At 52.6% G+C, this 26541-nt stretch overlaps 2 protein-coding genes across 3 annotated transcripts in view; one reads left to right on the top strand and one right to left on the bottom strand.

The window, feature by feature from the left end:
- Window positions 1-12334, top strand: part of Opa3 (outer mitochondrial membrane lipid metabolism regulator OPA3) — a 44912-nt gene extending 32578 nt beyond the window's left edge. Inside the window, exon 2 of the mRNA XM_074057648.1 lies at window positions 10356-12334. Within this exon, the coding sequence (XP_073913749.1) occupies window positions 10356-10780 (425 nt within the window). The 3' untranslated portion in view covers window positions 10781-12334. The remainder of the gene's footprint in view (window positions 1-10355) is intronic.
- On the bottom strand, window positions 12236-25173 carry Vasp (vasodilator stimulated phosphoprotein). Of its 2 annotated transcripts, none has more exons than XM_020172959.2 (13): window positions 24834-25173; window positions 17672-17843; window positions 17424-17589; window positions 16694-16784; window positions 15996-16045; window positions 15636-15877; window positions 15406-15509; window positions 14678-14729; window positions 14476-14509; window positions 14217-14262; window positions 13972-14062; window positions 13176-13233; window positions 12236-13062 (listed from the first exon to the last, which is right to left on the bottom strand). In XM_020172959.2, the coding sequence occupies exons 1-13, from the start codon at window positions 24836-24838 to the stop codon at window positions 13025-13027; spliced, it is 1149 nt and encodes a 382-aa protein (XP_020028548.2). In that variant the 5' UTR covers window positions 24839-25173; the 3' UTR covers window positions 12236-13024. The 2 variants fall into 2 exon arrangements, with proteins under 2 accessions (XP_020028548.2, XP_020028547.2); XM_020172958.2 differs by having other exon boundaries at window positions 15406-15512; window positions 24834-25172.
- Window positions 25174-26541: the final 1368 nt, after the last annotated feature.

Here is a 26541-nt window from a genome sequence, read left to right as displayed (position 1 = left end):
ATTTGTTTTCTCGGTCCTCACTTAACAAGGGCTTATACCTTCAACTCGCCCTTCTCAGGTTGTTCAGGTCTTCACAGTGTTTAAGTCATTCACTGAGGGTAGTGGGTTTTAGAGGCAGGGTGTCTCCATGCAGCCTAGGCTGGCCTGGAACTTGCTAGCCTCCCGCCTCAGCTTCCCAAGTGCTGGGATTACTGACGTGCACCACCATGCCCTGTTGATTTTCAAGAGTCTGAGGTTGGGATGGCTGTATTTAATTTCCAAATGCTTGGGGCGCCATCTCAGTGTGTGGAAGGCCCCTCCTTCCCTCCTCGCGGAGGGAAGTCAGCAGTATTATCTGTTCCCTGGAGGACACCCTCCTTCATCCTGGTCAGCCATCAGTTCCCTCCTGTGCCGAGACCACAGCAGTTTTTGTCCACCGTTTACTTATTTGCATTCCTGGTGATTGAACTCAGGGCCTCCACTTGAGCTATGTTCCCAGCTATTTTGTTTTTACTTAAGTTTCAGATAGGGTCTCCTGCTTCTGCCTGGACCAGCCTGGGACCGAGATCTACTTGCCACTGCCAGGATTACAGGCACTCCCCACCATACCCACCGAATGGCATGGATTTTCCCAGCTTCTCATGGTTTTCTGTGAGATGGCGTGACAGACATGTCACAAGAGGAATCTTAAGTTTACTACTTCCTGTCTCACTGACAGGAAGTTTATTTTTCCCAGATTGTCAGAGCCCTGTCTCCTCTACAATTTTTCATATTGAATGATTCATCTTCCTCCTCCCCCTGCTCCTCTTTCTTCTTCATGCTAGGGGATTGAACCCAGGGTCTCTCACAGACACAAACTAGAGATAAAAGGGAGAAGGGGCTATGCTCCCAAGTGACAGCCCTGGAACCTGCAGCACAACAGCAGAAGCGCATGGTAGGATGGGGATCAGGTTCCCCCCGGCCACCCCTCCCCCCCCACCCCCCACCCCCGCCTGGGGCTATGGATGTGAACTTTGTATGAAGCCCACTGAAATGTGAGGGGGGAAAGACAGAAGGCAATTGCATCCGGATCATTTCCTTGTTTCCCTGACATTATTTTCCAATTATGTCAAGGACAGCAGGCTCTCTGCAGAAAACCTGGCAAACAATGAAGAACAGAAAATGGCACAAAACAGACATCTATAACCCCACAAGCCACTAGCCAGAGAGGGTGAGGGTTAGCTGGGCTTGTTTGTTTGGTTTTGGTGGTGCTGGGGTTTGAACTCAAGGCCTCACGCTTGCTATGCAGGTGCTCTACCACTTAAGCCACTCCACCAGCCCCTATTATGTCTTTTTTTTTTTTTTTTTTGCAGTACCAGGGTTTGAACTTGGGCCCTACACCTTGAACCACTCCTCCAGCCCTGTTTTGTGATGGGTTTTTCAAGATAGGGTCTTGTGAACTATTTGCCGGGTCTGGCTTCGAACTGCAATCCTCCTGATCTCTGCCTCCTGAGTAGCTAGGATTACAGGTGTGAGCCACCAGCGCCTGGCAGTATTAACTTTAGCTTTTAGTTGAGCTGCAGACCCTAAGTGTGTGTGTGTGTTGTGTGTGTGTGGAGAGAGAGAGAGAGAGAGAGAGAGAGAGAGAGAGAGAGAGAGAGAGAGAATTATGCATTGGAATACCAAAAGACAAAATCACAGCCCATTTAATCACAGATCACATTGTCACATTGTCCTTAACTGAATGAATGGGGTAGTCACCACCCTATGAAACAGAATGAGAGCTTCCACTGGGCAGTGCTTCTGCAGGCTGGGGACAACAGCAGGAAGAAGGTGGTTGTGAAACCTCAGGTTACCTCACGCTGCCTTCCGGTGGGGCTGAAGCAGAGGGATCCTGACACTGACTCAGGTAGTCTGGAATTCCTGTTTTCCAGAAAAACTGGTCAGATTGGCTTTCTACCTGCCTACCTCCTTGTTAAAAAGCCTTGCTTTGAGGATGTGGCATTTGGCATAAGCGACTACATTTTGGTAGTCTCCTGTCATTTTATTTAACAGTACAGATGTGTTCATAGATGTGCACATGTGTGCACAGTGACATTACCCCACAAAGTGTCTTGTATCCATCATTACTTTTTTTCATTTTTTTTTTCTATGCTTGTTGTACTGGGGTTTGAACTCAAGGCTTCACGCTTGCTAGGCAGGTGTTCTACCACTTGAGCCACTCTGCCAGTCCTTATTTTAGGGTGTTCGGTACTTTCAAAATAGGGTCTCAAGAGCTCTTTGCCCAGGACTGGCTTCAAATCTTGATCTTCCTGATCTCAGCCTCCTGAGTAGCTCGGATTATAGGTGTGAGCCACTGGCACCCTGCAGGTGTTTTAGTTGTTTCTCAGGTAGTATTTTTTGCTTTGTTTTGTTTTTTTGAGGTACTGGGGTTTGAACTAAGGGCCTCACAGTTGCTAGGCAGGTGCTGTACCACTTGAGCCTCTCTGCCGGCCCAATTTGCGTTAGGTATTTTCGAGATAGGGTCTCAGGAACTATTTCCCGGGGCTGGCCTCCAACCACGATCCTCCTGACCTCTGCCTCCTGATTAGGATTACAGGCGTGAGCCACCTGCACCTGGCTTTAGGTAGGGTTTATGCCCAGGCCAGGCATAGGTCCTCCCCACTATGCCTACACTTCCCACATAGCTGAGATCACAGACACTTACCACCACACCCAGCTTATCCTTTGAGATGGGGTGCTGCTAACTTTTTGCCTGAGCTGGCCTCAAACTTGGATCCTCTGATCTCTGCCTTCTGAGTAGTTGAATTATAAAATGTGAGCCACCCACCCCTGCCCTTATCCATCTTTGAGCATGATTGTGTGTAGAGATAAGAAGCTACCTTGTTCCCCCACCCCCTAGCAATTAGCACACGGAGAGCTCTGTAACCACAGGAGGCCTCAGAGACTTGGGGAGGAGGGGCAGCAAGACCTGTTGGTTCAGATTCTTCTGGGCCTCTCTGTGCAACATGCCTCCCTCCGGGGCAGGGGACAGGACCCTTCCAGGGTGAAGAGGGTCCTATGACCTACTATGCCCAAAGGCAGGTCAGACAGTTTCTGTGCAGCCAGCTAGAGGGGGAGGAAGATGAGTTCCTACGACCCGCCTCAGGGAAGAGGATTTGGACTTTTTATGGCCTGCCTTTGGGATGGAGTTACAACCCAGGTACTATGGTTGAAATTCGCTACGCTTATATCTCATCCTATCACAGTAACTCACATGGAGCCCTGGAGGGGCAATTGTCACCCTTGGTGGGGTGAAGGTCCACTTCTAAAGCATTCTCCGGGAAGCAGCAGCTGAAGCACTGGGATGGGAGGGGGAGGTGGTTCTAACACAAAGGCACGATGTGTGCAAAGGCCCTGTGACCACAGGATGTGGCCAGAGTAGCTGGGGAGGGGCAGGAATGGGACAAGATGAGACTGGGGAGATGAGATAGGCCCTGGGGAGCTCTGCGAAGATTTCCTGTTTGTTTTTTTTTTAAACTATTTTTCTCTAGCCAGAGTCGCGCTGGGGGATGGTCCCTACAGTTTACAGTCTCTGAATTTTTGGAGCTGTGGAGATGATGATGACCTTCCCTCCCCCAGGTGTGGCAGCTCCCCTAGGGCCACCTGTCACAGAGCTGCCACCTGTCCTTTCTCCCTCCTGCACCTGGCAGGGCCACCAGAGCTCAGCCTGAACCTGGCTGGCAGGGTTGGAGACTTCTGCCCGCCTCCCTTTCCAACCTCCCTTACAGTCATCAGCGTGTTTGCTTTGAAAATAGCTTCACTGAGATATGACACTTAAACAATTCACCCATTGGAAGCATACAGGCGGTGGTTTTTAGTGTATTTTCAGAATTGTGCAATGACCTCAACTGAAATGGGCAATTAAAAGAATCTGCAAACAGCTGGGCGTGGCACCGCATACCTGTAATACCAGCGCTCATGAGGCAGAGATTGGGAGGATCTTGGTTGGAGGCCAACCCAGGGCAAAAATGCCAGACCCAGTCTCAAAAAATAACTAAACCAGGGGGCCAGCCTAGCCAGAGTGAGGCCCTGACTTCAACCCCTGGTACCACAAAAAAACAAAAGTCAAACAAACAAAAAACCCCAGCCAAGCCACTTGTGGCTCAAGTGGTAGAGTGCCTCAGCACAAGGTCCTGAGTTCAAACTCCAATGCTAACAAAAAAAATAAAAAATAAAAATGCCGGTGCCGGTGGCTCACACCTGTAATCCTAGCTACTTACCAGGCAGAGATCAAGTGAATTGAGATTTGAAGCCAGCATGGGCAAATAGTTCTAGAGACCCTATCTCAAAAAACCCTTCACCAAAAAGGGCTGGTGGAGTGGCTCAAAGTGTAGGCCCTGAGTTTAAGCCCCAGTACCACAAAAAAAAAAAAAATTAAAAGAAAAAACATTTTTTTTGAACGCTACAAGCTACAAAGACTATAAGGCTATAAAGAAAATTAAATTATCCAGGTCACTGAATACAAGGTCAGTGTTCCAAAATCAATTTATTCCTATCTTCAGTACCTTCAAGACATAAGCAGGAGACGACATTTTTAAATAATACCACCAAAATGGTATAAAAAATATCTAACATCAAACCCTAGTATCACTAAAAAAAAAGATCAAATCAACTAGCACATAGTTAAAAGCTGCACGGCACATAGGTAGGACTTACTCCCAGTGCACTGCAAAACACTGCTGGCATAATTAAAAAGACATAAAAAGAGGGATCACAGATTGTATTGGGAGGAGAAAACTTGCACTATGCCAACTTAACTCTCAATGGTGGTTGGATGTAAGGAGGCCTCAAATTAAGTGACCATCCCAGACTCAAGGAGAAATGACAAGATTCATCACAAAAGCAGGCCAGGAAGACTGCACTGCAAGTCAAGATTTATGTACTAACCTAACAGCGAGAAGGCGGGATTCATGGCTCCCTGGGAAGGCTCATGGTTCTGTCGGTTTTGTTTTGGCTCTGTTTTTCTTTCTTTTTTTATGTTTTTTTGGTGGGGTAGTGCTGGACTTTGAACTCAGGGCCTCACACTTCCTAGGCAGGAGCTCTACCACTTGAACCACTCTGCCAGCCCTGTTTTGTGTTGAGTATTTTTTTTTCTTTTTTATTTATTTTTTCAGTACTGGAGCTTGATCTCAGGGCCTACACCTCAAACCACTCCACCAGTCCTTTTTTGAGATGATTTTTTCAAGATAGGGTCTCAGGAGCTATTTGCCCAGGCTGGCTTCAAACCAATATCCTCCTGATCTCTGCCTCCTGAGTAGCTAGGATGACAGGCATGAGCCACCAGCACCTGGCTGGTTCTGTTTTCCCAGTGCTAATGGGAATAGAAGTCTGTCTTCATCCTGAAATTCTCCTACTTTATTTTTGTTATTGTTACGCTGGGGTACATTGTGACAGTTATAAAAGTTCTTATAATATATCATAGTTGAATTCACCCCCTCCATCATTCTACTTTATCTTCCCTTCCCCATTCCTGGAACAGTTTCAACATGTCTCATTTTTCCATTTTCATACATGAGTACATAATATTCCACCATATCCACCCCCCTACACCCTTTCCTTATGTTCTCCCCCTCCCATTGGTGCCAACCCCCAGGCAGGACCTGTTTTGCTTGCCTGTTCTCTGTTTTGGAAAAAAAAGAAAACACACACATCTTTTTTTATACAAGGAGTTTCTTTTTGACATTTTCATGTACTTATGTATTACAACCCAAATTGGTTCATCCCCTCTATTTTTCTCTTCTGCACCTTTGATCCCTTCTTACGGTGATTTCAACAGGTTTAAAAATTCTCTACTCATCCTTGTACAGAAAGTACATCAACCATATTCACCTTCTTACCTCTCTCTTTTACCCTCCTCTTCTCGTATGTGACCTCCCCCAGCATGACCTGTTTTTATAACAGTGCTTGTCTTTGTGTTGGGTCTGTATTCCACATGTGAGGGAACACATGTGGCCTTTGGCTTTCTGAACCTGGCTCGTATGTGTGTGCGTGTGTGTGTCCATGTGCAGATTTACAAACCGATTCAGAAATTCACAGTCAGCTTGCCTGAAGGCTGGGGCAGAGGAGCACTGCATGCCTTTTCGTGGTGGCACTAGTGCCTTCTTTCAGGGAGAGGCAAGGAGCCTGACCAGGGCCCAGCCTTTCATCTTGACCCTGACAAGAAGTCAAGCCAGGAGGGCCCCTCCCAGAGGACCCTGGAGTGACTTCACACACTTCATTTGCGCTTTGCACTCAACTACCAGAAGCTCTGTCTGGCACACCCAGGGCGTGGGCTTTCCAGTGAAAACTGGCTGTTCCTAGGAGTCCTGGTCACCAAGTGTGTGCTTGTCTTTTAGAAATTATTAAGTGTCAGGAATAGTGCTTTACATCTGTAATCCCAGCACTTGGCAGGCTGAGACAAGAGGATTGTGAATCACAGGCCAGACTGGGCTAGGTAGTGAGAACCAGTCAAAAGAAAAAAGAAAAAAAAGAAAAAGCAAGGGAGGGAGGAAAGAAGAAAGAAAACAAGAGAAAATACATACAGATTCAAAGATCAGGGTCCCCAAGACCACCATCAGGTTCAAGGATTTCTAGATGGACTCATCTCAGTCTGTTACGTTCACGGTTGAGGTTTATTACAAGGACAGGATACAGATGAAAATCAACCATGGAGGCTGGGATCAAGGTTCAAGGCCAGCTTGGGCACAGAGTTGACGAGACCCCATCTCTAAAATTACCAGAGCAAAATGGACTGGAGGCCTGGCGCCAGGGCTCACGTCTGTAATCCTAGCTACTCAGGATGCAGAGATCAGGAGGATTGAGGTTCAAAGCCAGCCAGGGTAAATAGTGCTTGAGACCCAATCTCAAAAAAACACTTCACAAAAAGGGGGGGGGGGCTTGTGGAGTAGCTCAAGATGTAGTCCCCAAGTTCAAACCCCAGTACCCCCCCACCAAAAAAAATAATGAACTAGAGTCAATAGAGTGCCTGCCTAGCAAGCATGAAGCCCTGATGTCATATAATCCTAGTACTGTTCAAAAAAAGAAAGAAAGAAACTAAAATCAGCCCAGGAAAGAGTTGTGAAAGTCCAACTTGTCCAGGAAAGCACTGGCTTTTTCTGTGGTCCCCTCCAGGTGGAAGTGCCACCAGCAATGCTGACTTCTCCCAAAGACAGTAAGTGATGAAATGCACAAGGTCTGCCATCCTGGGCCTGGGTGGGCCAGGGTTTTGGATCAGGATCAAACACAGGCGAGGCTGACCAGCAGAAGCCAGGCTGATTTGGCCCAAATGCCCCCACCATAAAAATCACAGCATAAACTACTTGGTGTGGCTGAAAGTGCCAGCCAAACAAAGATCGTGTAATCAGGCTGGACATTCCAGGGATTTAAGATTACCAACCAGGAGCCAGGGCAAAGGCCAGTCCTGTATGTGGCAAAGGTTAATTATGGACTGAATATAAAAGAATTCCCAGAACTAAAGAGAGTGTAAAGTATGGGAAAGAATGAAACTCATTCGTCTGCCCCTCTTGGGCATGACAACACCCCTCTGCCCTTATAGGTGATGGAAACAGACCTCCAAACTACAGAGGACTGTGAATTTTGAACCAGTCATTCTGGGCCTAGAAACTGTCGTCTACTCTAACATGAAGGTAGAAAGAAATATACAAGGATTCAAATATGCAAGGATTCAAAATATATACCAAACACCCTTTCTCCAAAGGGTACCTAGGGATTTACTCCAGCAAAACCAAAATGGAATCCAACAAAGGAGGAAGAGAAGTGTGACAGACAGGCCTAAGCAGCCCAGGAAGCACCAGGGGGTCCATGACTGATGGTTTAATAAACTGAATATAGCAAAATGTTGATTGATCTGGTTCCCATGGTGAGTCAGGGATTTGGGGTCATATTGTCACAGTTTGACAAACAGCAGTCTGGGAAAACCTAAATGTTTTGTTCAATGAAATCCTTGTTGAAATAGGAGAAAACAAGAACTTTTCCTGTCTCAAATCAGTGTTGAGAGAACTATTTAATGTTACCTAACTGGTTTAGTGGATGAAATTGTATCTTCATTATGGATCTTCACTGTGGATCCACAGCGATTACTATTCATGTACTCTCAATATTACACACGCTCTTTATTTTCACACTCAGACTCTACCTATGGACAAAGCACCGAAGACTTATTATAACTCCAGAAACACATGGTGATAATGTAAAAATAATAACATAGCAGACAGGGCTGGGGACAATGTGGCTTCTGAGGTAGCGCATATGTCTAGCATGCATCAGGCCCTGGTCTGTCCCCAGCACCACAAAAAATAAAATAATAATAATAATAATAAAGCCAGTTGTGGGTGACTCACATCTGTAATCCTAGCTACTTTGGGAGGCTGGGATTGGGAGGATCAGGGTTCAAGGCCATCTCAAGCAAACACTTTGAGAGACTCCATCTCCAAAATAACCAGAGCAAAATGGACTGCAGGTGTGGCTTAAGTGTTAGAGTGCCTGCTTTGCAAGTGGGAAGCCCTGAGTTCAAATCCCAGTCCTACCAATAAATAAACAAATATTTAAAAAAGTATAGAAGGAATACATGGAAGTAGGGGAAGACAGTGGGGGAAGGAAGGGATGTTAATACACTTTGAGGTGCAGGTGTGGGGAAACCAAGGCAGCAGACAGTACTTAGAATTATAAATTCACAATTAATAAAATAAAAATCATGCCAGGCACCGGTGGCTCACGCCTGTAATCCTAGGTATTCAGGAGGCAGAGATCTGAAGGATTGCAGTTTGAAGTCAGCCAGGAAAATCATTCCGTGAGACCCTACCTCAAAGAAACCCTTCACAAAAAAGGGCTGGTGAAGTGGCTCAAGGTGAAGGCTCTGAGTTCAAACCCCAGTACAGAAAAAAAAAATTGCATGTAACACTTGGAGTGGGGAGGGAACATAGAGTGTGTGATAAATTCCATACAGGTCATAAGGAAGGAGGAGCAATGGAAAATCCAGTCACAATATATGTATTTTTTTAATCTATTTACTTTTTTTTCTTTTTCTTTTTGGCAGTACTGGGGTTTGAACTCAGGGTCTCACACTTGCTAGGCAGGCGCTATATCACTTGAGCCACTCCACCAACCCTTTTTCGTGATGGGTTTTTGAGATAGGGTCTCAAAAACCTGGGCTGGCTTTGAACCGCCATCCTCCTGATCTCTGCCTCCTGAGTAGCTAGAATTACAGGCATGAGTCACCAACGCTGGACTTCACAGTGTTTTTATTTATTTTTAAAGCAGCTGATGTAGTTCAAACAGCACAGGGCAGATTCCGTGGCAAGTGTCACCCTTTGGCTGCATGGCTCTGTGGGTTACAATGGCATTTAAGAATGTGTAAAACAGTGATGACAGCTGGAGGTTCAAGCACAGAGCGGGGTGGGGAGAGCCAGGGTGACAGAGAGAGAGAGAGAGAGAGAGAGAGAGAGAGAGATCAAGAAACAGGCTCGCTCTATATATCCTAGGCTGTTCTTGAACTCACAAACTCACAAGCTTCCTGCTTCAGCCTCCCTAGTGCTGGGATTACAGGCATGCACCACCACTCAGAGCTGCATAATATCTTTTTATTTGCCATAACATATTCAGAAAAGATCCAAAGTGGCAAACCTGTCTGGACTGGGAGTGCGGTGGAGATGGGAAGGTGCACTTCGGGCTTTCGGCGCACCCGCGCCTGTGCACTCTGTTCCCCGCACGGGCCTTGTTTGCTATTTATCTAACTAAAAGGAAGAAAAGGTAGTTGTTGGAAAAGCTCAGCCTGGCTGCTGTGGGGTGTGGAGGGGGAAACAAAACGTTTTGAAAATTCGCGGGCTAAGGCTGCGGAGGGGGCTTGCTGAACCCAATCCACCCGTGCGTGCCGGGGAGGATCGTCCATCCTGGTGGGAGCCAGAATCAGGGCAGCCCGCGGACAAGTCGCGATCGTAGTCGCGTGGAGAAGCGATTGGGTCGCGAAAGTTTGCCCTATCGCAGTGCCGCCGAAACCTTGAACTCAGCCCAGAGCGCCCGCAAAGCCCCCAGGTCCACCCTGCTGTCACCTGCACCTGCTGGGGAGGGCCTGGCTGCGTATGGGTGAGTGTGAGATTACGAGCTTTTGCACTGGCGGGGAACCTGGTGCTCTGGGACGTCCTTGTGTCCCCCGTTCCCTGGGAGTGGCCCCCAGTCTGAGGACCCCCCTGCGGATCGCTGGGCGTTCAGGATGTGGAGCTTGGCGCTTGTCGCCAAGACGCGGCTATCCTGGCTGCGGCGCGTGTCCGGGTGGCTTCAGCTGGGACCTCGAGGCGTGCCTGGCCGGGGCTTGCAGGGGACTCCCCTGTAACCCCTGCTGACCCCTCTCTCCCCCGCAGTGTATCACTGGGCGGAGATGCGGGCCAAGATGAGCATCATGGGCTTCAAAGCGGAAGCCGTGAAGCCGCTGAACGAGGCGGCTGCCGCCGAGCTGGGCGCCGAGCTGCTGGGCGAGGCCATCGTCTTCGCCACCGCGGGCAGCTGCCTGCTGCTGGAGTACTGGCGCCAACAGTCGCAGCGACGCCGCAAGGAGACCCAGCGGCGCACGTCCTGGGACTCGATGCGGGACGAGGTGGGCAACCTGGCGCAGGGGATCGAGGAGCTGGAGGAGCAGGTGCAGGCCGCGGCGCCGCGGAGCGTCCTGGAGGAGCTGCGGGCCGAGCTGCGCGGGGCGCGCGCCGAGCTGCGGGAGCTGCGCGCCCAGCTGCAGGAGGTGCGCGCCGAGATCTGCGCCTCCCGGCAGCCGCAGGAGCCCCAGGAGTAGAGGCCTCAGGACCCTGGCCTTGGCCGTGACTGCTGTCTGGGCTGCGAGGTGGCCTACTTTACACTGTCCCACCCTGAACCCGCCTAGCTGGCACCACCTGGTCTCTGGGGAGAGGGATCCTAGGCTGCGGGTGATGTCACCCAACCCGGTATCCCCTACTAACCCAGTGGTACCTTCTGAGGAGGGTCTGTCCCCCCCAGTGGTGGAACAGGGACCCTCCCCGCCCCCGACCCAGCTGGCACATCTGTGTAGGGGATCCAACTACCCCCCAGGTGGGACAGCAGGACCAAACAAAGCTGCACTTAGGTCACCTGCCATCTTGCCACTTACACGCCCACCTACCCGAGCAGCGGACCCCCCTCCCCACCCCGACATTCATCCACTGCAGGGACCCCCCCCCTTCATTGGTACAGACCAATGTGAAGGCGACACGGGCATTGCAAGAACCTTCCCAGGTCACCTTCCATCTACCTCACTCTTTAGGGGGTGGACCATGCGCGGCATTAGCCCCACTGAGTCACCTGTCGCTCCTGGGGTGAACCCTCACAGCCAAGCCTCCCTCCCCTTAGCCTAAGGCACAACCCGCTGGCACGCTGGGCGGCCTCTTCCTGGGCAGAGGGGCCTTTCCCACTTGTTCCAGCAGGATGTGCTCCTGAGAAGAGGGGAAGGTGGCCCTCACCAGAGCTTTCAGTGAACCCCGTTTGCCTGTCCCAGGTCCTGGACCTCCTCCGGTCCTTTCCTACAGTGCCCCTGCTGTCCTCTGCAGCAGTTTCTAAGGACCCAGCTGTCCCTTAATGTGGGAGTCACTGACTTCTCATCTTCTGTTCAAATCACCTACTCAGCGCCCTCAGGGATCCCCCCACTCCTGGCTTTGGTCTGGTCCTTCATGCAAAGGCCTCCTACCCTGGGGTCCCCCTACCTCCGAATGGGACATTACACCCAAGTCTACAGGCCCCACCCCATCCTCGCCCCACCAACCCATTGAGTCACTTAAAGGGGGTGGCAACTGAGCTCTGGGGATTTCCAAATTCTATTTTTTTTAGACTGTAAATGTTTTATAATTAAAGAAGTTCTGGAGTAAAGGACGTGTCTGGGAACAAGTGTGTACCCGGCACCAGCATCACTAAAATCAGTAAAGAAGCTGGGAGTTCTGGTTGCAGTGAAGAGGGGCAGTCATCGTATGAGCCCTTTCTCAACTGGGGAAACTGAGGCTCAGAGTACACCCAGGGACTTGCCCAAGGCTACACAGCCTTCTCAGGGTGGGATGGAGGAAAGAAGCAGCCTGGCAAGGAGCCCGGGGAGGGGGCAAGAGGGGAAAGTGTAGCATTTGGGGTATGGGAAGCAGGGCCAGGAGGGTAAGACAGACCCCAGGGAGGGAACCCAGCCTGGCCACGGACTCTTAGGGTGGAGCACCCCATTCTCACGAGCAGCCCCTCAAGTCACTCCACAGCTCTCGGCATTTATAAAAACCGCAGGTTTATTCAGCGAGGGCCCATTTTCAAGAAGCCAAAGTGGAGGTGAGAGGGAGGCTTCTTGGTCCCCCTCACATAGTCTCCTCAGGGGACAAAAATGGCCTGGACCCTGAGACCTGCTCAAATAAAAAAAATCAAAAAACTGAGGTTCCAAAAAGTTACAGCATCTTAATTCCTCATAGAAAAGGGGAAGGAGCCAAAAGGAATGGGTGCCTGGGGGTGGGGACGCACCCCCACCCCAGTAGGATATCCCCTTTAAATAGCTGCCCCAAATGGGGCAAGCCTGGGGTTAGAGCATTAAAAAATTCCCATACCCCATTTTATCAAAATCAAAGAGGAAAAAAAAAATTTCCCTTTCCCCCCAAAAAACCCAAATATATATATATTTTTCTTAAAAAAACCAAAAATTCGAAGGCATTAAGCGTTAAAGTGAATCTAGAATAAGGGAATGTGAAATTCCCTCCTTCCTTCCCCCTTACTGTGGGGTTACTTGGTACATCCCCAGCAGAGGAACCAGCCCCAAGGGGATGGCAGAGAGGAAGGACCAAAGGGAGCAAAGGGTGGGGGCTCCCCAGCCAATCAGCAGCCAGTATGGGTGTGGACATGGTGCCGAGGAAGCCACACCCCCTTGGAATTTTCCAAGTGGGATGGGGAGGGGGAAAGATGCATTCCTGTGCAGTCTCTAGCAATTCCATGTCAAGTAGAGGCAGGGAAAGCAGGGTGACAGGCGGGGTGTGTGGAAAGGAGAAATGGGTCTTCTGGGTCCCTGTGGTCAGGGGGAACCCCGCTTCCTCAGCTCCTGGACAAAGGCTGGAAGGAAACAAAGAGTCAGAGGTCAAGGCCTGTCCCTTCCCCCTTCCTTTCCAAATGGGCTCTTTGTCTCCAAGATAAAGAAATTTTCAAGCAAAACAAAAGCACCTTACCTTCAATTATTTCCTCTTTCATTTTCTGCAATTCCTTCCTCACCTCTTCTAAAAGCTCCTGAAAATAAGAACCAATCAAGAGGGGGACCTGGAGGTGCAGGAACAATTTCTTCTTCCCTATTTTATGTTTTTGCAGGGACAGGGACAAAACAAGGGGACTTCTATATGGGCAGCCAGTGCTCTACCACTAAACTAACCCACCTTACCCCCATCTCCTCCTCCCTTTTTTCTTCTTTTTTGGCGGTACTAGGATTTGAACTCAGGACCTCCTGCTTGCTTGGCAGGTGCTCTACCACTTTAGCCATACCCCCATCCCCTTCCTCAATTTCTTACTGACTGAAAAGCCAGAGGAAGCAGGCTCAAGACCCATCCCCCTCAACCCCTGACACAGCTACCAAGGTCACACAATGATGATGGGTTCTATAGAATTTCCAGAACCTTGGAGCCAGAAGCAAAGTACTGGAGAACATCCAGTACCAGCCTTGGCAAATGCATTCTAGCCTTCTGCCAATTCCAATTGGTGATGGATGGCTGGAGCCACTGGGCTGCAAAGGATTCCAGGCACTCAGCAGAACAAGAGTGGGGAAAAGAATCGTAACATCTGTCACAGGCACTGGAAATGAGAGTGCAGTGCATCTTCACCCTTGACTCCATCCAAACTTCCCATTTCTCAGATTGGAACACTGAGGTTCCCAAGTCTTCTCTAGAACCACTCAGCAGTGGTGGCAGGCCCTGGACCTGGATCTGCACTTGTCCCTGGCCTCTTTCCAGCTCCCAGTCCCTTCCCCCAAGCTACCTGCTTCACCCTCTCCAGGTCTGACTCATCACTGGAACTGGGTGTTGAGGGGTGGGCCTCAGAGGTAGTCACCGAAGACGACGACTTCATCCTGGAAGAGTTGGTGTGGTTGAGAAGTGAGGTTAGAGAAAGGATCTGCCTCCATGATTTCCCATTCCAGGGCTCACATAAACATAAGTTCCTCCCTATACATCAGGCAAACCCAGCTATTTTGGGAGGGTGGATCCCCAATAGTAATGGCCCACCTTGGCAAGGTTGTGCTGTTCTTCTCCCAGGGTCTCCGCACAGGTTCTAGGGGACAGGCAACAAATCAGAAAGATCAGGGACAAGAACTGCCCCCGGTTCTGTCTTTTATCTTCAATCTCAACAGCTCCTGTGCAAAGAACCATCTCAGGACACTACAATCCCCAGTATTATTTTCACAGATTCTCCATAAGGGTGTTTTGTAAGTGAGAACAGGGCATCCTGGGACTTGCAGTTTCAGTGCTTAGACTGGTGTCTTACCACTCTGGACAGGGATTCTGTGCTCTGGCTCCTCCTGTGGGTGGGAAATAAAACTGTCATGAGCCAGCCTTGCCACACGCCTCTGTTCATTTCCTCTTCCAAGTCCAAAGCCCACCTGGCCCTGTAGCATCACCCACTTCCAATGTCCCTACCCCAGTCTGACACCTTAAGGCATACAGAACAAGAAGAGCCAGTAACTTACATTGGCAGATTCATCCTTGGCAGGTTTCTCCCCAACCTGTGTAGCTTTCCTTCTGCAGAACGGAAAAGCAAGGACACCTCAGTCCTCCCACCTCAGTCCTCCCATAGTCACTCAACAATCCGCCTTCACATTGTTCTAGAGATATGGCTTCTAGGGTGTAGAGTTCTGGACCAGAATGCTAGTTTTCCAATTCAAAGAGAAGCCCAGTGCACAGTGGTACACACCTGTAGTTCCAGCATTTCAGAGGCTGAGGCAGGGGGATCTCAGGTTCCAGGTCAGACTGGGATACCTATTGAAATCCTGCCTCAAAAAACCAAGGGCTGCAGAGGTAGTCCTGTGGAAGAGCTCTTGCCTAGCATGTGCAAAGCCCTGGGTCTGACCTCCGGCAGTGAAAAACAAAACAAAACTTCAAGAAGATGGTAAATAGAGATTGTGCTTCTAGAATTAGATGGGCAGAATTCTAGAATTCTGCCACCTGGGAAGCATAGAATTCTAAGTGTGGAGGGCTTCTATCTTCAAGTGCTGAGATTCTAAGAGCCTGGCTTTGATCTCTGAAGGTCCTAGGGCTCTGGGTTAGAACATTCTACAGACTACCAGCCACCTCAGGAGACTACATTCTGCATCACATCCCAATCCTGGCTATTACAGAGGACTTGCCCCCAAAAATACACACAGGGCGGGAATGAGAGCCTGCTCCCTCCAGGCGATGGAGGCGGGCTCGGGCTCACCTGCGGGCCAGCATGGCACTCATCTCTTCCATGAATCCTCCTCCGCCTCCTCCGCCCCGAGTGCTCTCAGCTTTGGGGACTGAGGGTCCCCCTGAGGCCTCCTCCTGCTGGAGAAATTAGAGGGGGACTTGAAAGAAGGGTGGGCCTCCTGACCGCTCAGCCTGCTTATGGCGCCTCCAGGCAAGGGCCCCAATCACCCCACACCCCGCACCCCCTCCCTGGCCCCTCACCTTGCTCACTTTCCTGAGTTTGGCTCCAGCGATGGCTGCGGCCAGGCCGGGGGCCCCAGACCCCCCACCACTGGGGCCCTGTGCTGAAGGGAGAGGGGGTGCAGGGGGCGGGCCTCCCCCAGCTCCATGCCCTGCAGCTGAGACCCCTGAAGGGGGCAGACCTGGGGGTGGGGGGGGACCGGGAGGAGGGGGAGGTCCTGGAGGTGGAGGTGGCCCCCCAGCTGGGGGAGCAGGTGGGCCTCCTGAAACAAACAGAGAAGGGGGGTTGCTGAGAGAGGGAGAGAAGTGTTATCTTTGTCAGCTGCCCACCCATTCCTCCCTGGAGGGAGGTGCCCACTCCTGAAGTCCTTTGGGCCTCACCTGCATTAGAGACACGACGCTCCATGTGCTCAGGCTGGCTGGGCTGCTGCCTGCGGGGGGCAAGGCGGCTGTTCTCAGGACCCCAAGCATGGCTTCCTCTCTCAGAGGTCTCCAGTGAGGCTGGCCTCTAATCCCCACCCAAGCCTGCCTTCCTGGGATCCCAAGAAAGGAGTGTAGGGAGGACAGGGGACAGGCAGGGACAGTGTGAGCCCAGGATGCAAACATTCTGAGTCAACTCTCAAGAACACCTGAGAGGTCATTCTCCTAATAAATGTCACTCTCAGTTTCACTCCCCCCAAAAAAAAAAACAACTTTAAAGCCTGTAATCCTACTACTTAGGAGGTAGGAGGCAGGAGGCAGAGATCAGGAGGACTGTGGTTCCAAGCCAGCCCCAGGTAAATAGTTCCCAAGAGTCTATTTGGAAAAACCCATCACAAAACGCAGGGCTTGGCAGAATGGTTCAAGGTGCAGGCCCTGAGTCCAAACTCTACCCCTACTGAAAAAAAAAACCAAAGAAACCCAAAACCACCGGAGTTTGCCCAAGGCTCTCCTCCACATCTAGATCCAGGACCCCAGCAATCTGGCAGACCAGGAGAGGGAGGTTGAAAGCGCTTCACCTCTAGTCCCCTGGGAGCTGAAACATTCTAGAAACTGAAAGCCTGAGGGGTTCTGAACTCCAGGAGTAAAAAGCTGCTCACCTTTTCTGCTCCACTTCCTCTGGGGAGGGACCGTTGGGGGCGTTCGGGGCAGTCCAGGCTGGTGGTGCTGGAGCTGCAGGAAGTGCACCTCCTGCAAGGCCCGAGGAGAAGGGGCGGTGAGTGGGCTCACTGGAGCCCTGTGACACTTTCCCTAGGCTACCAGGCAGCCCCCAGGCCCTCACTTCCTCTTGGAGGCCCTGATATCCCGCCCAGGCGGTGGCACCATGGGAAGAGCTAGGGTTAGCTTCCCTCAGCTGAGGGGCCATGAGATGGCCACTGTTATGACACCCAGAGGCCAGGTGGGAAGCCAGGGGCTGTGCAGGTTGGAATGTACAGGAACAGTGTGTGTCCCTGCTGGCCCGGCACCCGAAAGGCAAAGGGCCCCTCCTCAGGTCCGTGCCCCAGGCCCTTGGGCCCCTCAGACCCGTGCCAGCTACTGCATTTTTCTGCATTCCCACAGATCTTGATCTGTGTGGTGGTCACAGGGACTGTGCACATGCACAAGTCATGGGGCATACTGTCCCCTTAGGAACCATGGGTTTTGTACACTGGGCACACACAGACACGTAGGAGCCCGTGAACTCTTCTTAGGAATTTTCCGTGCTAGCAACCAATTAGCTCTGTTTTAAAGATGAGTAAACTGAGGCTGGGGGTGGGGGGGCATGGCAGCAACCTCAGGCCCCTCAGCACCATGCTGGGGTCTCGTCTGCCTGCCCGCTGCACATCTAACCTTCCAAGGCCTCTAGGGCACTGGCCATGCCCGTGGCGAACTGTGCTGCATCTTCCTTGCTACCGAAGTTGAGGCCCCAGACCTGGCGGGCATCGCGCCACTGGTGGAAGTTGGGGGTAGCCTGGTTGTACTTGACGCCCCGCACGATGGCACAGTTGATAACCACCTGGAGGGAGGGGCAGAGTGGGTGAGAGGCTGCAGGTGCAGGCGGGGCCGGGGCACGCAGGGATGGGGGAGGGCGCCCACACCTGCTGGTCCGGCTGCATCTTGCGGCCCACAACCCGGAAGGAGTTGGCTGTGGGGTTGTGGTAGATCTGGACTCGGCTGAAGGTCTGGGGACCCGTGCCAGCAGGAAGCCATCGCTTATTACCATCATCATAAAGCATCACAGTGGCCCGGCTGGAACACACGACTGTCTCACTGCGGAGAAGGGAGAACAAGGAGAGGGGCCAGTCACCTTCTCCATCTGGTGTCCCGGGAGATTCCAAGGGACAGTGACAGAGCTGGAGGAATAGGAGAGACACAGGAAGGCAGACAGGTGTAAGGCATCCTCCAGGGGAGCCAGGCACACACAGAAAGGAGAGGAGAGAGACACAGGTGGGACATAAGGCAGACAGATGGGGAAAGAGACAGAGGGGAGCAACCAGGAAGAGACAGACAGAGGTAGGGAGAGAGGTTAGAAAGGAAAAGTCAGACTGACAAAAGGGAGAGGGACAAGCTGGGAGTGGTGGAGCATGCCTGTAATCTCAGCTACTTGGCAGGTGGAAGGAGGCAGAAGGATCATGATTTGAGGCCACCCCAGGGAAAAGTGTGAAACTGTCTGAAAAAGTAAAAGTAAAAAAGCTGGAGGAGTAGCTCAAGTGGTTAGATCGCCTGCTTAGCAAGTGTGAGGCCCTGAGTTTCAACCCTAGTACCAAGGGGGAGGGAAGGGAGGGGTAAAGAGAGAGAGACAGGGAGAGATAGGCAGGTGGTGCAGAAGAGACAGACACAGAAAGAGATAAAGACGGAGAAAGACAGAACAGACGATACACCCGGAGAAGATGCGGTTAGGCACACAGGAAGGAGCCCCGAGCTGCCTGGCCTCAGTTTCCCCATCTCTACTATCTTGCATGGACACCTCCAGGCCCCACTCCCCATTCAAGTCAGAGGAGGAAGCTGAAGCTCAGAGACGGAAAGAGCAGGGACAGTCCTGGCTGTTGCTCCCCAGGTCGCTCCTGCTGGCCACCCCATCCGGGTCCCAGGGCAAGGAACAGCCACTGGGCACTCAGTGCTCTGGGTAAGGTCCATGTCAGGTGGGGCTGACGAGGAAGACACAGCCGTCTCTCAGACAGTCCTGACGCCATCCCTGCAGGGCACACAGTCCAGTGCCGGAGGCAGACCTGTCCCTAGACAGTGATGACTCAGCGCTAGGACAAAGGAGCCCAGGTCTGGGGATGCCCAGAAGGAACACCTGCCCAGAATCCAGAATCTGACATCACAGATCTGGGTTCAAATCTCTGCAGCGCCCCCTCCTCAAGAGCTCATCTTCCTCACCAGCCAAAGGGGGAAATGACAGTCCCCACGACCCAAGGGGCACTGGAAGTGCCTGGCACAACGCCTGGTGTGTACTGGGCGCTCAGTCACAGGTCGGCACGGTCTCATGGGCACCTGAACGGACACCACGGGGACCCCGGATGGCTACATCATCCCTCAGGATATTCTGGAAGTTTCGGCCCCTTCACCCCCATGAGGGAGCTCAGCTCCCAGACAGGAAGTGACTTGGCCAAGGTCATGCAGACACGGGAAGTGGGGGAAGTGCTGGTCTCTGCCCTGCCCCCACCGGGCTTTTTCCTGAAAAGAAGAAGTTGGGAGGTTTCCGGGGACAGACTTACACCCACAATGGTTCTGTCCCCAGGGGGGCTGGGGGCTGGAGCATGACGCCATGCAGTGAGAGTCAGGGCAGGGAAAGCCCCTTGGCGGGTCCACTTGCAGGTCCCTGGGTAGGGGACAGGGCCCAGCACCCCAACTTTGCATAATCGCGGCCCCTCCTCTCCCCAGCCCCTTCAGCTGGGCCAGGAGTCAGGCTCCCTGCTCCTGCTGCTGCTCCACTGCAGTCAGTGCAGAGAGGCTGAGTGACCTGCCCCACGTCACACGGCTATGAAGCGGGGAGTGAGGTGCTGTGTCCAGGCCGCCTGGCTCCAGGGTCCTCGGTCTTAGCCACGGGGACTGCGTGGGTCCTACCCAAACACCAGGTGCCATTTCCAGACAAGCACAGCCTCAAGGGCTGTTTTTGGCTCCAGCACCCCTGGCAAAGCAGGGTTAAAGCCACAACACACCTGCCACCCACACCCAGGGCAGATGCTGGCCAGGCGCCCAGGGCTGTCGCAGCCCCACCCTTACTGTACTTTGCCCTTCCAGGTGGCCCTGATGGGCTCTGCTGAGACTCTGGCCTGGATGGAGGGGCTGGGTGGTGGCTGGGTGACCCCAGGCCTTAATGATCCCATTACAGCAGAAGGGTGGGGGGCATGCCTCCTCTTCTCCCCTTAGCTTGCATCTCCCTTCCATACTGTTCCTTCAGCATGCCAGACACATTCTTACCTCAGGCCGTGTGTCCATTCTGCTTCTAGCCTGGATACTCAGCTCCTGAGCTCTCTGCCTAGATGTCACCTCTTCCAAGAAGCCCTCCGTGACTACCTCATGTGATCCCTGCCTAAGAATCTGTTTACCCTCAGATTCTTCTACCTAAGCATCTGGTTCATAATGCCAGATGGCAGGGGTTTTGTCCCTTTTGTCACAGCTGTGTCTCCAGAACCTAGAATGCTGCTTAGAACTTAACAGGTACTCCACAGTTTTTAAAACTTAACAATGACAGGTGACATCTGAAGGTTAGCATGTGTCCTGGACACTGTTCCAAGCACAGGGATCTAATTTCTATCCCACAAACTTTACAAACTCATTGAGCTAGACTCTGATCTCACCCTTCTGACAGACGAGGAGTTACAGGCACAGAGAGGGATAGACACTTGCTGCACATCACACAGCAAGCAAACGGGAGGCGGGGGCAGATTTAACCCATGTTCTCCACATAGCTGAGAAAACAGCTGAGTTGTGATTTTTTAAAGTCAAGGTATGAAGTCGTGTGGCTCAGAGGTTTAAAAAACACAAGTTGAGGAGGGTTAAATATATCTGCACACAGAATGGTGATAAATAGAGAGACTTCTCAGAAGACTAACTGTGGCTGATTCTGGGGGGTGAGGGAGGGGGAAAGAGGCATTTTACATCCTTCACCCTAAACCCAGACCTTGTGCATGTTAGGCAAACACTTTACCACTCTGGCTATGTCTCAGGCTGGCCTCATATTCCTCCAGCCTCAGATACCCAAGTGCTGGGATTACAGGCAGGAACAACGACACCTGGCCCTTCTTTTTCTTTTTTTAAATCATGAGCTAAAAACACCTGTAAAAGCCTAATTCGTTACTTAAGTTAAAAAACAAACAAACAAACAAACCTATATCCTAGGCAAAAGACAGAATAGGAAAATTTCACAGCCAGGAAGTATGTGTGGGGTGAGACTGAGTGTATTAGTCTCCTGGGGTCTCACACCCTCCACCTGATAGAGAACACCTGCATCCCCAGCCAGCCCAGGACTCACCCCTCCCAACAAGTCACTGCCTTGCTGCGTACTCTGCCTCTCGGAGGCTGTTTCCAGTCTTGGAAAATGTAACTCACTGGGTTTGTTGCATGGATGAAGAGAGAGAAAATGGGGACTGGGGGAGTGGCTCAAGTGGTAGAGCACCCATCTACCAAGCACAAGCACAAGGCCCTGAGTTCAAATCCTAGTGCAGCACTAGAGGGGGTGGGAAGGGGATGGACACAGAGTTCTACACTCAAGACGGCCATGGCAGTGGGCGAACATTCCACACATGGGAGCTGAGAGGCCTAGGAGGCGGGAGGGAGCGCCCTGTAACCAGAGGTAATCAGCCAGTTCACGTAAACCTACCAGACTCAAGACTTGCCCTTCCCAACTGCTCCCCACCCCCACGACTTACCCCACAGCTGCCTTACACCATAAGCCTCGTGACACAACACACCTTCCTCAACAACAAATAGTGTTGTGTGAGGCAACCCTGGGCAGGGGATAGTCCAGGCTCCATGGGCCTTGTGTGGTCTCACTCTGGTCCCTCTCCCCGGGAGCCTCAGTTTCCCACAAGTGAGTAGGAAGGTAAAAATCTCCCTCCTGGGTTTCTTCTTGATTACCTAAATTATGCTTTTTTATTTTTTAAACAGTAGAAGCATGTTATTTATGTGCTTCTAGTTTTTAGCCAAGTGCTGGTGGCTCACACCTGTAATCCTAGCTACTCAGGAGGCAGAGATCAGGAGGATCGAGGTTCGAAGCCAGCCAGGGCAAATAGTGCCTGAGACCCTATCTCAAAAAAACCCATCACAAAAATAGGGCTGGTGGAGTGGCTCAAGGTGAAGGCCCTGAGTTCAAGCACTGGTACCAAAAAAAAAAATATATATATATATTTATAATTATTATTACTTTTAATCTTTTTCTTTTTTTTTATGGGAGTGGGGTTTGAACTCAGGGTCTCACTCCTCCTAGCGCTCTATCACTTGAACCATGCCTCCAGCCTTTTTTGCTTTAGTTGTTTTTCAAATAGGGTCTCATTTTTTTAGCCCAGGGCTGAGCCTCTGATGGAGATCCTCCTACTTCCACCTCACCAGCTGGATTATAGGAGTGAGTGAAAGTTGGGCCTTTTCTTTAATAGCATAATAGTCCTTGGTTCAAATTCAGACTTAAGTCAATCCTAAACTGATTTTAACACAATTTTCTTAACTGCCTCAGTTCTGCTGTCTGTAAACTGGGGACACAAGGTTGTAACAGTATCTTAGAATTGTGGTGGGGATTAAATGGAAGCAGACACCTAGTACAGCATCTGGCACAAAAGGAGATGTTTGACTTAATGGTCTCACTGTTTTTTAAGAAATCAAGAAGGGATGATAATTACTATTACTGTAGGAAGAAAAAATGGACCCACATTCCTGAGTTCTTTCTGCAGAAGCAATTCTCAGACCTCTGACCCCTTTCCCTGCCTTCCCAGACACCCAGTTCCCGGATACAGCAGACACTCAGCAAATATTTGTCAAACTAGGAGAAAAAGAAGCGGATCTTGTAATTTTCCGTCTTCAACTCCTCTCTTCCAATTGCCCCCAGGACTATCCCCAAGCTAAACCAGCCAGAAAGAGCAGATCCCAGGCCCGTCTCCTCCTCCAACATTGCCCAAGAATTTGAGAGTTTGAGTCAGGCCTTTCTCTCTTTAAGCCTCAGTTTCCCCAGCTGGGAATGGGTGGTTCTGAACCCCAGCTGTCCTTGGAGAAGGGGCACAGCCCAGGATGTTGGGTAAGAAAGACTCCCTCTGTTTTTTGCTTTTGTGGCGGTACTGGGTTTTGAACTTGGGGCCTCACTACCTGAGCCACTCAGCCAGCCTTGTTTTGCGTTGGGTACTTTCAAGATGGGGAGAGAGACCCCCTCTGAAGGTGGGCAAAACTTTGGGGAGGGCTAGGGCTTGGCTCAACCTCTGCCCCTCCCCCCCCCCCCCCCGGGAGGAGGGAGGTTTGGCCCTGGCCACAGCAAGAGGGGGCCCTGCGGGCGGGCAGGAGGCCGGCCCAGACTCTGCTCTGCCCTTTTACGGTCTCACAGAGTGAGGCAGCACTAACTCGGACATCCGCCATACGCCTTCCACCGGGCCTGGGACCGGAAACGGGTGTGGGGGAGGGGCGGGGCCGGGGGCGGTGGGAGAGAAGAGTCCCCGGGGATGGGGGTGAAGGAAGAGAGCCTGGCTCCTGGGATGGGGGTGTAACTTAGGGGTAGAGCGCTGGCCAGCATGTGCGAGGCCCTGGGTTCCAATTTCCCCCCTCCCCCGCAAAAAAAAAGTAGTAGAGGACGGGCTCCTGCAAACTGTCCCCTCTCTGGGGAAAACTAGGCAGGAAGTCTTGAGGGTGTCTATGGTGTCCCCTGGCTGCAAGTCGTCCAACACTCCCTTTCAGATCAAAAGGAACAGGCGGGAGAAGCATTTGCTTGATGGTCCTAAAAGGAATGCCACCCCGATGTCAGAGAGCAGGGGCGTGGGGACCGTGCAGGGAGTGGCGCGCGCGGACACCCGGGGGTTAATCCCAGCCATTTCCCCCCGCCCTCACCGGGGCCTCTGTCAGGCTGGGGGCTTTGGGGCAGGAAGTCCCAGAGAGAGTGGAGGAAGGGAGATAGTATTGTCAGGCTCTGGCCCCAAGAGAGATGACAGGAGGTCAGGGGAGGGGAAACTGGGGGGTCCCACTCGGCCCCGGCCCCGCCCTCAGGTGAGTCCAGGAGTTTGAGGGTGGCAGGGGTAAGACAAAATCCCTGGGTCTCTTGGTCCCCTCACCCCCAAGATTAAATTTCTGGGAAGAGAGCTGGAACTATCTGGTAAGCCTGGGTCCCCAGGGAGAAGACTGTGACCTTGAAGCCTTCCAGCGCCCCCTCCTCCAATCCCACGGCTCCGATGGCTGGGGAAGGGGGGGCCTGAGCTGGGAAGGGCGTCGCGACGGGGATAGCAGCTGGCCCACGGTGCTGCTGGCCCGCCCCCCATACCAGCTGTCTCGACAGGTGAGTCAGGAAGACAAAGGCCCCCCTCCCCCAGCTGCCGCGCCCCCTCCTTCCCCAGGGCTGCGCAGGTGGGGACAGGGGCCGCCCTCCTGGCCCGGGGCCGGGGCGCCGCCCTCAGCTCCGAGCGCTCGCTCAGTCCTAGGCACTGTCGCGTGTGCAGGGCGACGGGGTTTGTGGGGGGGAGTCCCAACCAGACCCTCTAGGCTGCGATCCGTGGAGTTCCTCACAACAGCCTCCTCTGTAGGACCTGAATGTCCCCCAAATTTATGGGATCAAGAAGACTCCCCAAAGTTAGAGTGCGGTCCACAATCGGGGAGACTTTTTCCAGCGCCACGTAAACCGGGACCCTGCGACTTAGGGTCTGTGTCCCAGGGTTTCTTCCACGTTCCCAGAGACTCCCAAACCGGCCCCCCACAATCCCCCCCAGGACCTCGATTTGAGGTTTGGGGTAAGTGTGAGCCCTGGTTTAATCCTAACATCCTGGCACAGAGGTTCTGCCAACTTGGAGGTTCCTCTGAAAAAGTCTTCAAAATCTGGGAGTCCTCAGAGCGTCCCCCCAAATCTGAGGGTTCTCGGGAGAACCTCACCGGCACCGCCCCGGAGCCTTGGGAATCAGGGAGAAGTGATGAATATTTAAAGAGTTCCTTCAAGGGGCTTCGGCCCCAAACTGAGACTCCCAAAGGTCGGTCCCCAAATTCCAGCCCGGAGCGAGCTGGGGGGGAGGGGGACAAAGGCGGGGCGGGGAGCCTGCGCCTGGCGGGGAAGGGTCCGGAGGGTTCGGGGCTCACCTCATGGCTGCTGGGCGGTCGGGCGGCGCGCCCGCGGGTGGGTGTTCCCGGGGCGCCCCTGGCTGGAGGTTCAGGGGTTCGAGGCTGCCTCAGGATCTGCTCAGTCTCCCCCAGGGTCCCGCCCCATAGAGTCCGGCTTCCTGGGGTGAACGTGGAGCGGGCCGGGGCGGGTCCTCGGACGCCTCTTCCCTCGGCTAGTTGGATGGGGGGTCCGTGTGCAGAAAGGGGGTGCGGCGTCCCCTCCCCGGCGCGCCCCCTCGGCCGGCGGCGGCGACGTTACTCTTACTACTGTACTTCTCTTCGCTACATTTCGTTCCAAAATTCCACTCCCCGCACCCACAATGCCCCGCGCCTTAAAGGGGCAGCTGACGCCTCCCGGCTGGGGGGTGGGGGGGGTGAGGGGCGCTTAAAAGGGCAACGCGGAAGCCCCGACTTCCGCAATCTCCCTTTCTCCAAAGTAATTGCAATAGTGGGTTGCACCCTGGGCCCCAGCCCCAAATTAGGGGGAGCAAGCCTACTGGAGGAGAAAGGATCCTTTCCTGATCTCTAGTTGTCTCCACTTTAAGAATTCTCACGGGGATCTCAGTTGGGGACATCATTTCTCTCGTGCACCTCTCTCGGTGGACCTCTCCATTTCCCAATACTCTGCTCAATTTCGGGGTGCGAAGACCCCCCCTGGTTAAGCAAGGGGTCTCAACTATCCTCCCTGAAATTCCACCTTTAGGCGCCCCACCCCCCTCTTCCCATCTGTCTTTTCTCAGCCAATTTATGAGGGGTTACTAAGGGGTGAGCCCCCTCCGCCGCACAGGACAGGGCAGGCGGGCCAGGGCCCCTGCCCCCTGCCGGCCTGGGAAGGTGAGAAGGAAGTGGGCCAAGGGGGCGCGGCCGGCCGCTGACTCACGGCCGCAGGGTCGGAGGTGGGGTGGGGGCGGGGTGACGGTGGAAATTGGCGGAGAGTGAGGGGTGGGGGCTACGACGTCGGGTTTCGGTGTGAATGAAGCCTCCGCCCCCTCCCCACGCATGCCCCATTATGATTAGTCTCGCCCACGAAGGAGAGAACCGAGACAAGGGGACTCTCCCTGGGGACCCCCTCCCCCCCACGTGGCCTCTGCGTGGAGCCCAGACACCTTCCAAGGCTTCAGCAGCGGGTCCCGCAGGCCCCTCCCCAAGTGACGTCACGGGCCGGCCACGCCCCTCCCGTAGAGCGACACCTGGCCTGGGTGAAGTCCCCCAGCCCTGGGGAAGTCGTCACTTGCCGTTTTACAAATGGGTAAACTGAGGCCTAGAAGGATCGAATGGATCTAGTCAGAGCTCCCAGAACCATGAAGTCAAGGTATGGCTATAAAACCAGCAATTCGGGGTCCAGCCAAATGGATCAACATCCAAAGGCAGTCTTTTCCTGGCTACTGTCCTGTCCTCCACCTGCGGAACAGCTCATTCTTCCAGGGAGGGCTATGACTTAATTCTGCTCTAAAGAACCGAGTAATCCTCTCCCTTCTCCACCCCCTCAGGGAGACCTTGAACCCTGATCTACCTGAGTTATAATTGTGTCTCCTCAGATTCTGAGTGCTTAGGGGACTGAGGTAGATTTGAGCCATTTCTGGGCTTCATTCAACCCAGCCAGGCCCAGAACAGCTCAGAAAACATTTATCCAACTGAAGAAGAACCTCAGTTCCTCCTGATGTTAGCCAAGTCCTTTTTCCTCCGG

Source organism: Castor canadensis, chromosome 16, assembly GCF_047511655.1.
Source record: "Castor canadensis chromosome 16, mCasCan1.hap1v2, whole genome shotgun sequence".
NCBI classification, from domain to species: Eukaryota; Metazoa; Chordata; class Mammalia; order Rodentia; family Castoridae; genus Castor; species Castor canadensis.
This window is presented reverse-complemented; position numbering and strand designations above follow the sequence as displayed.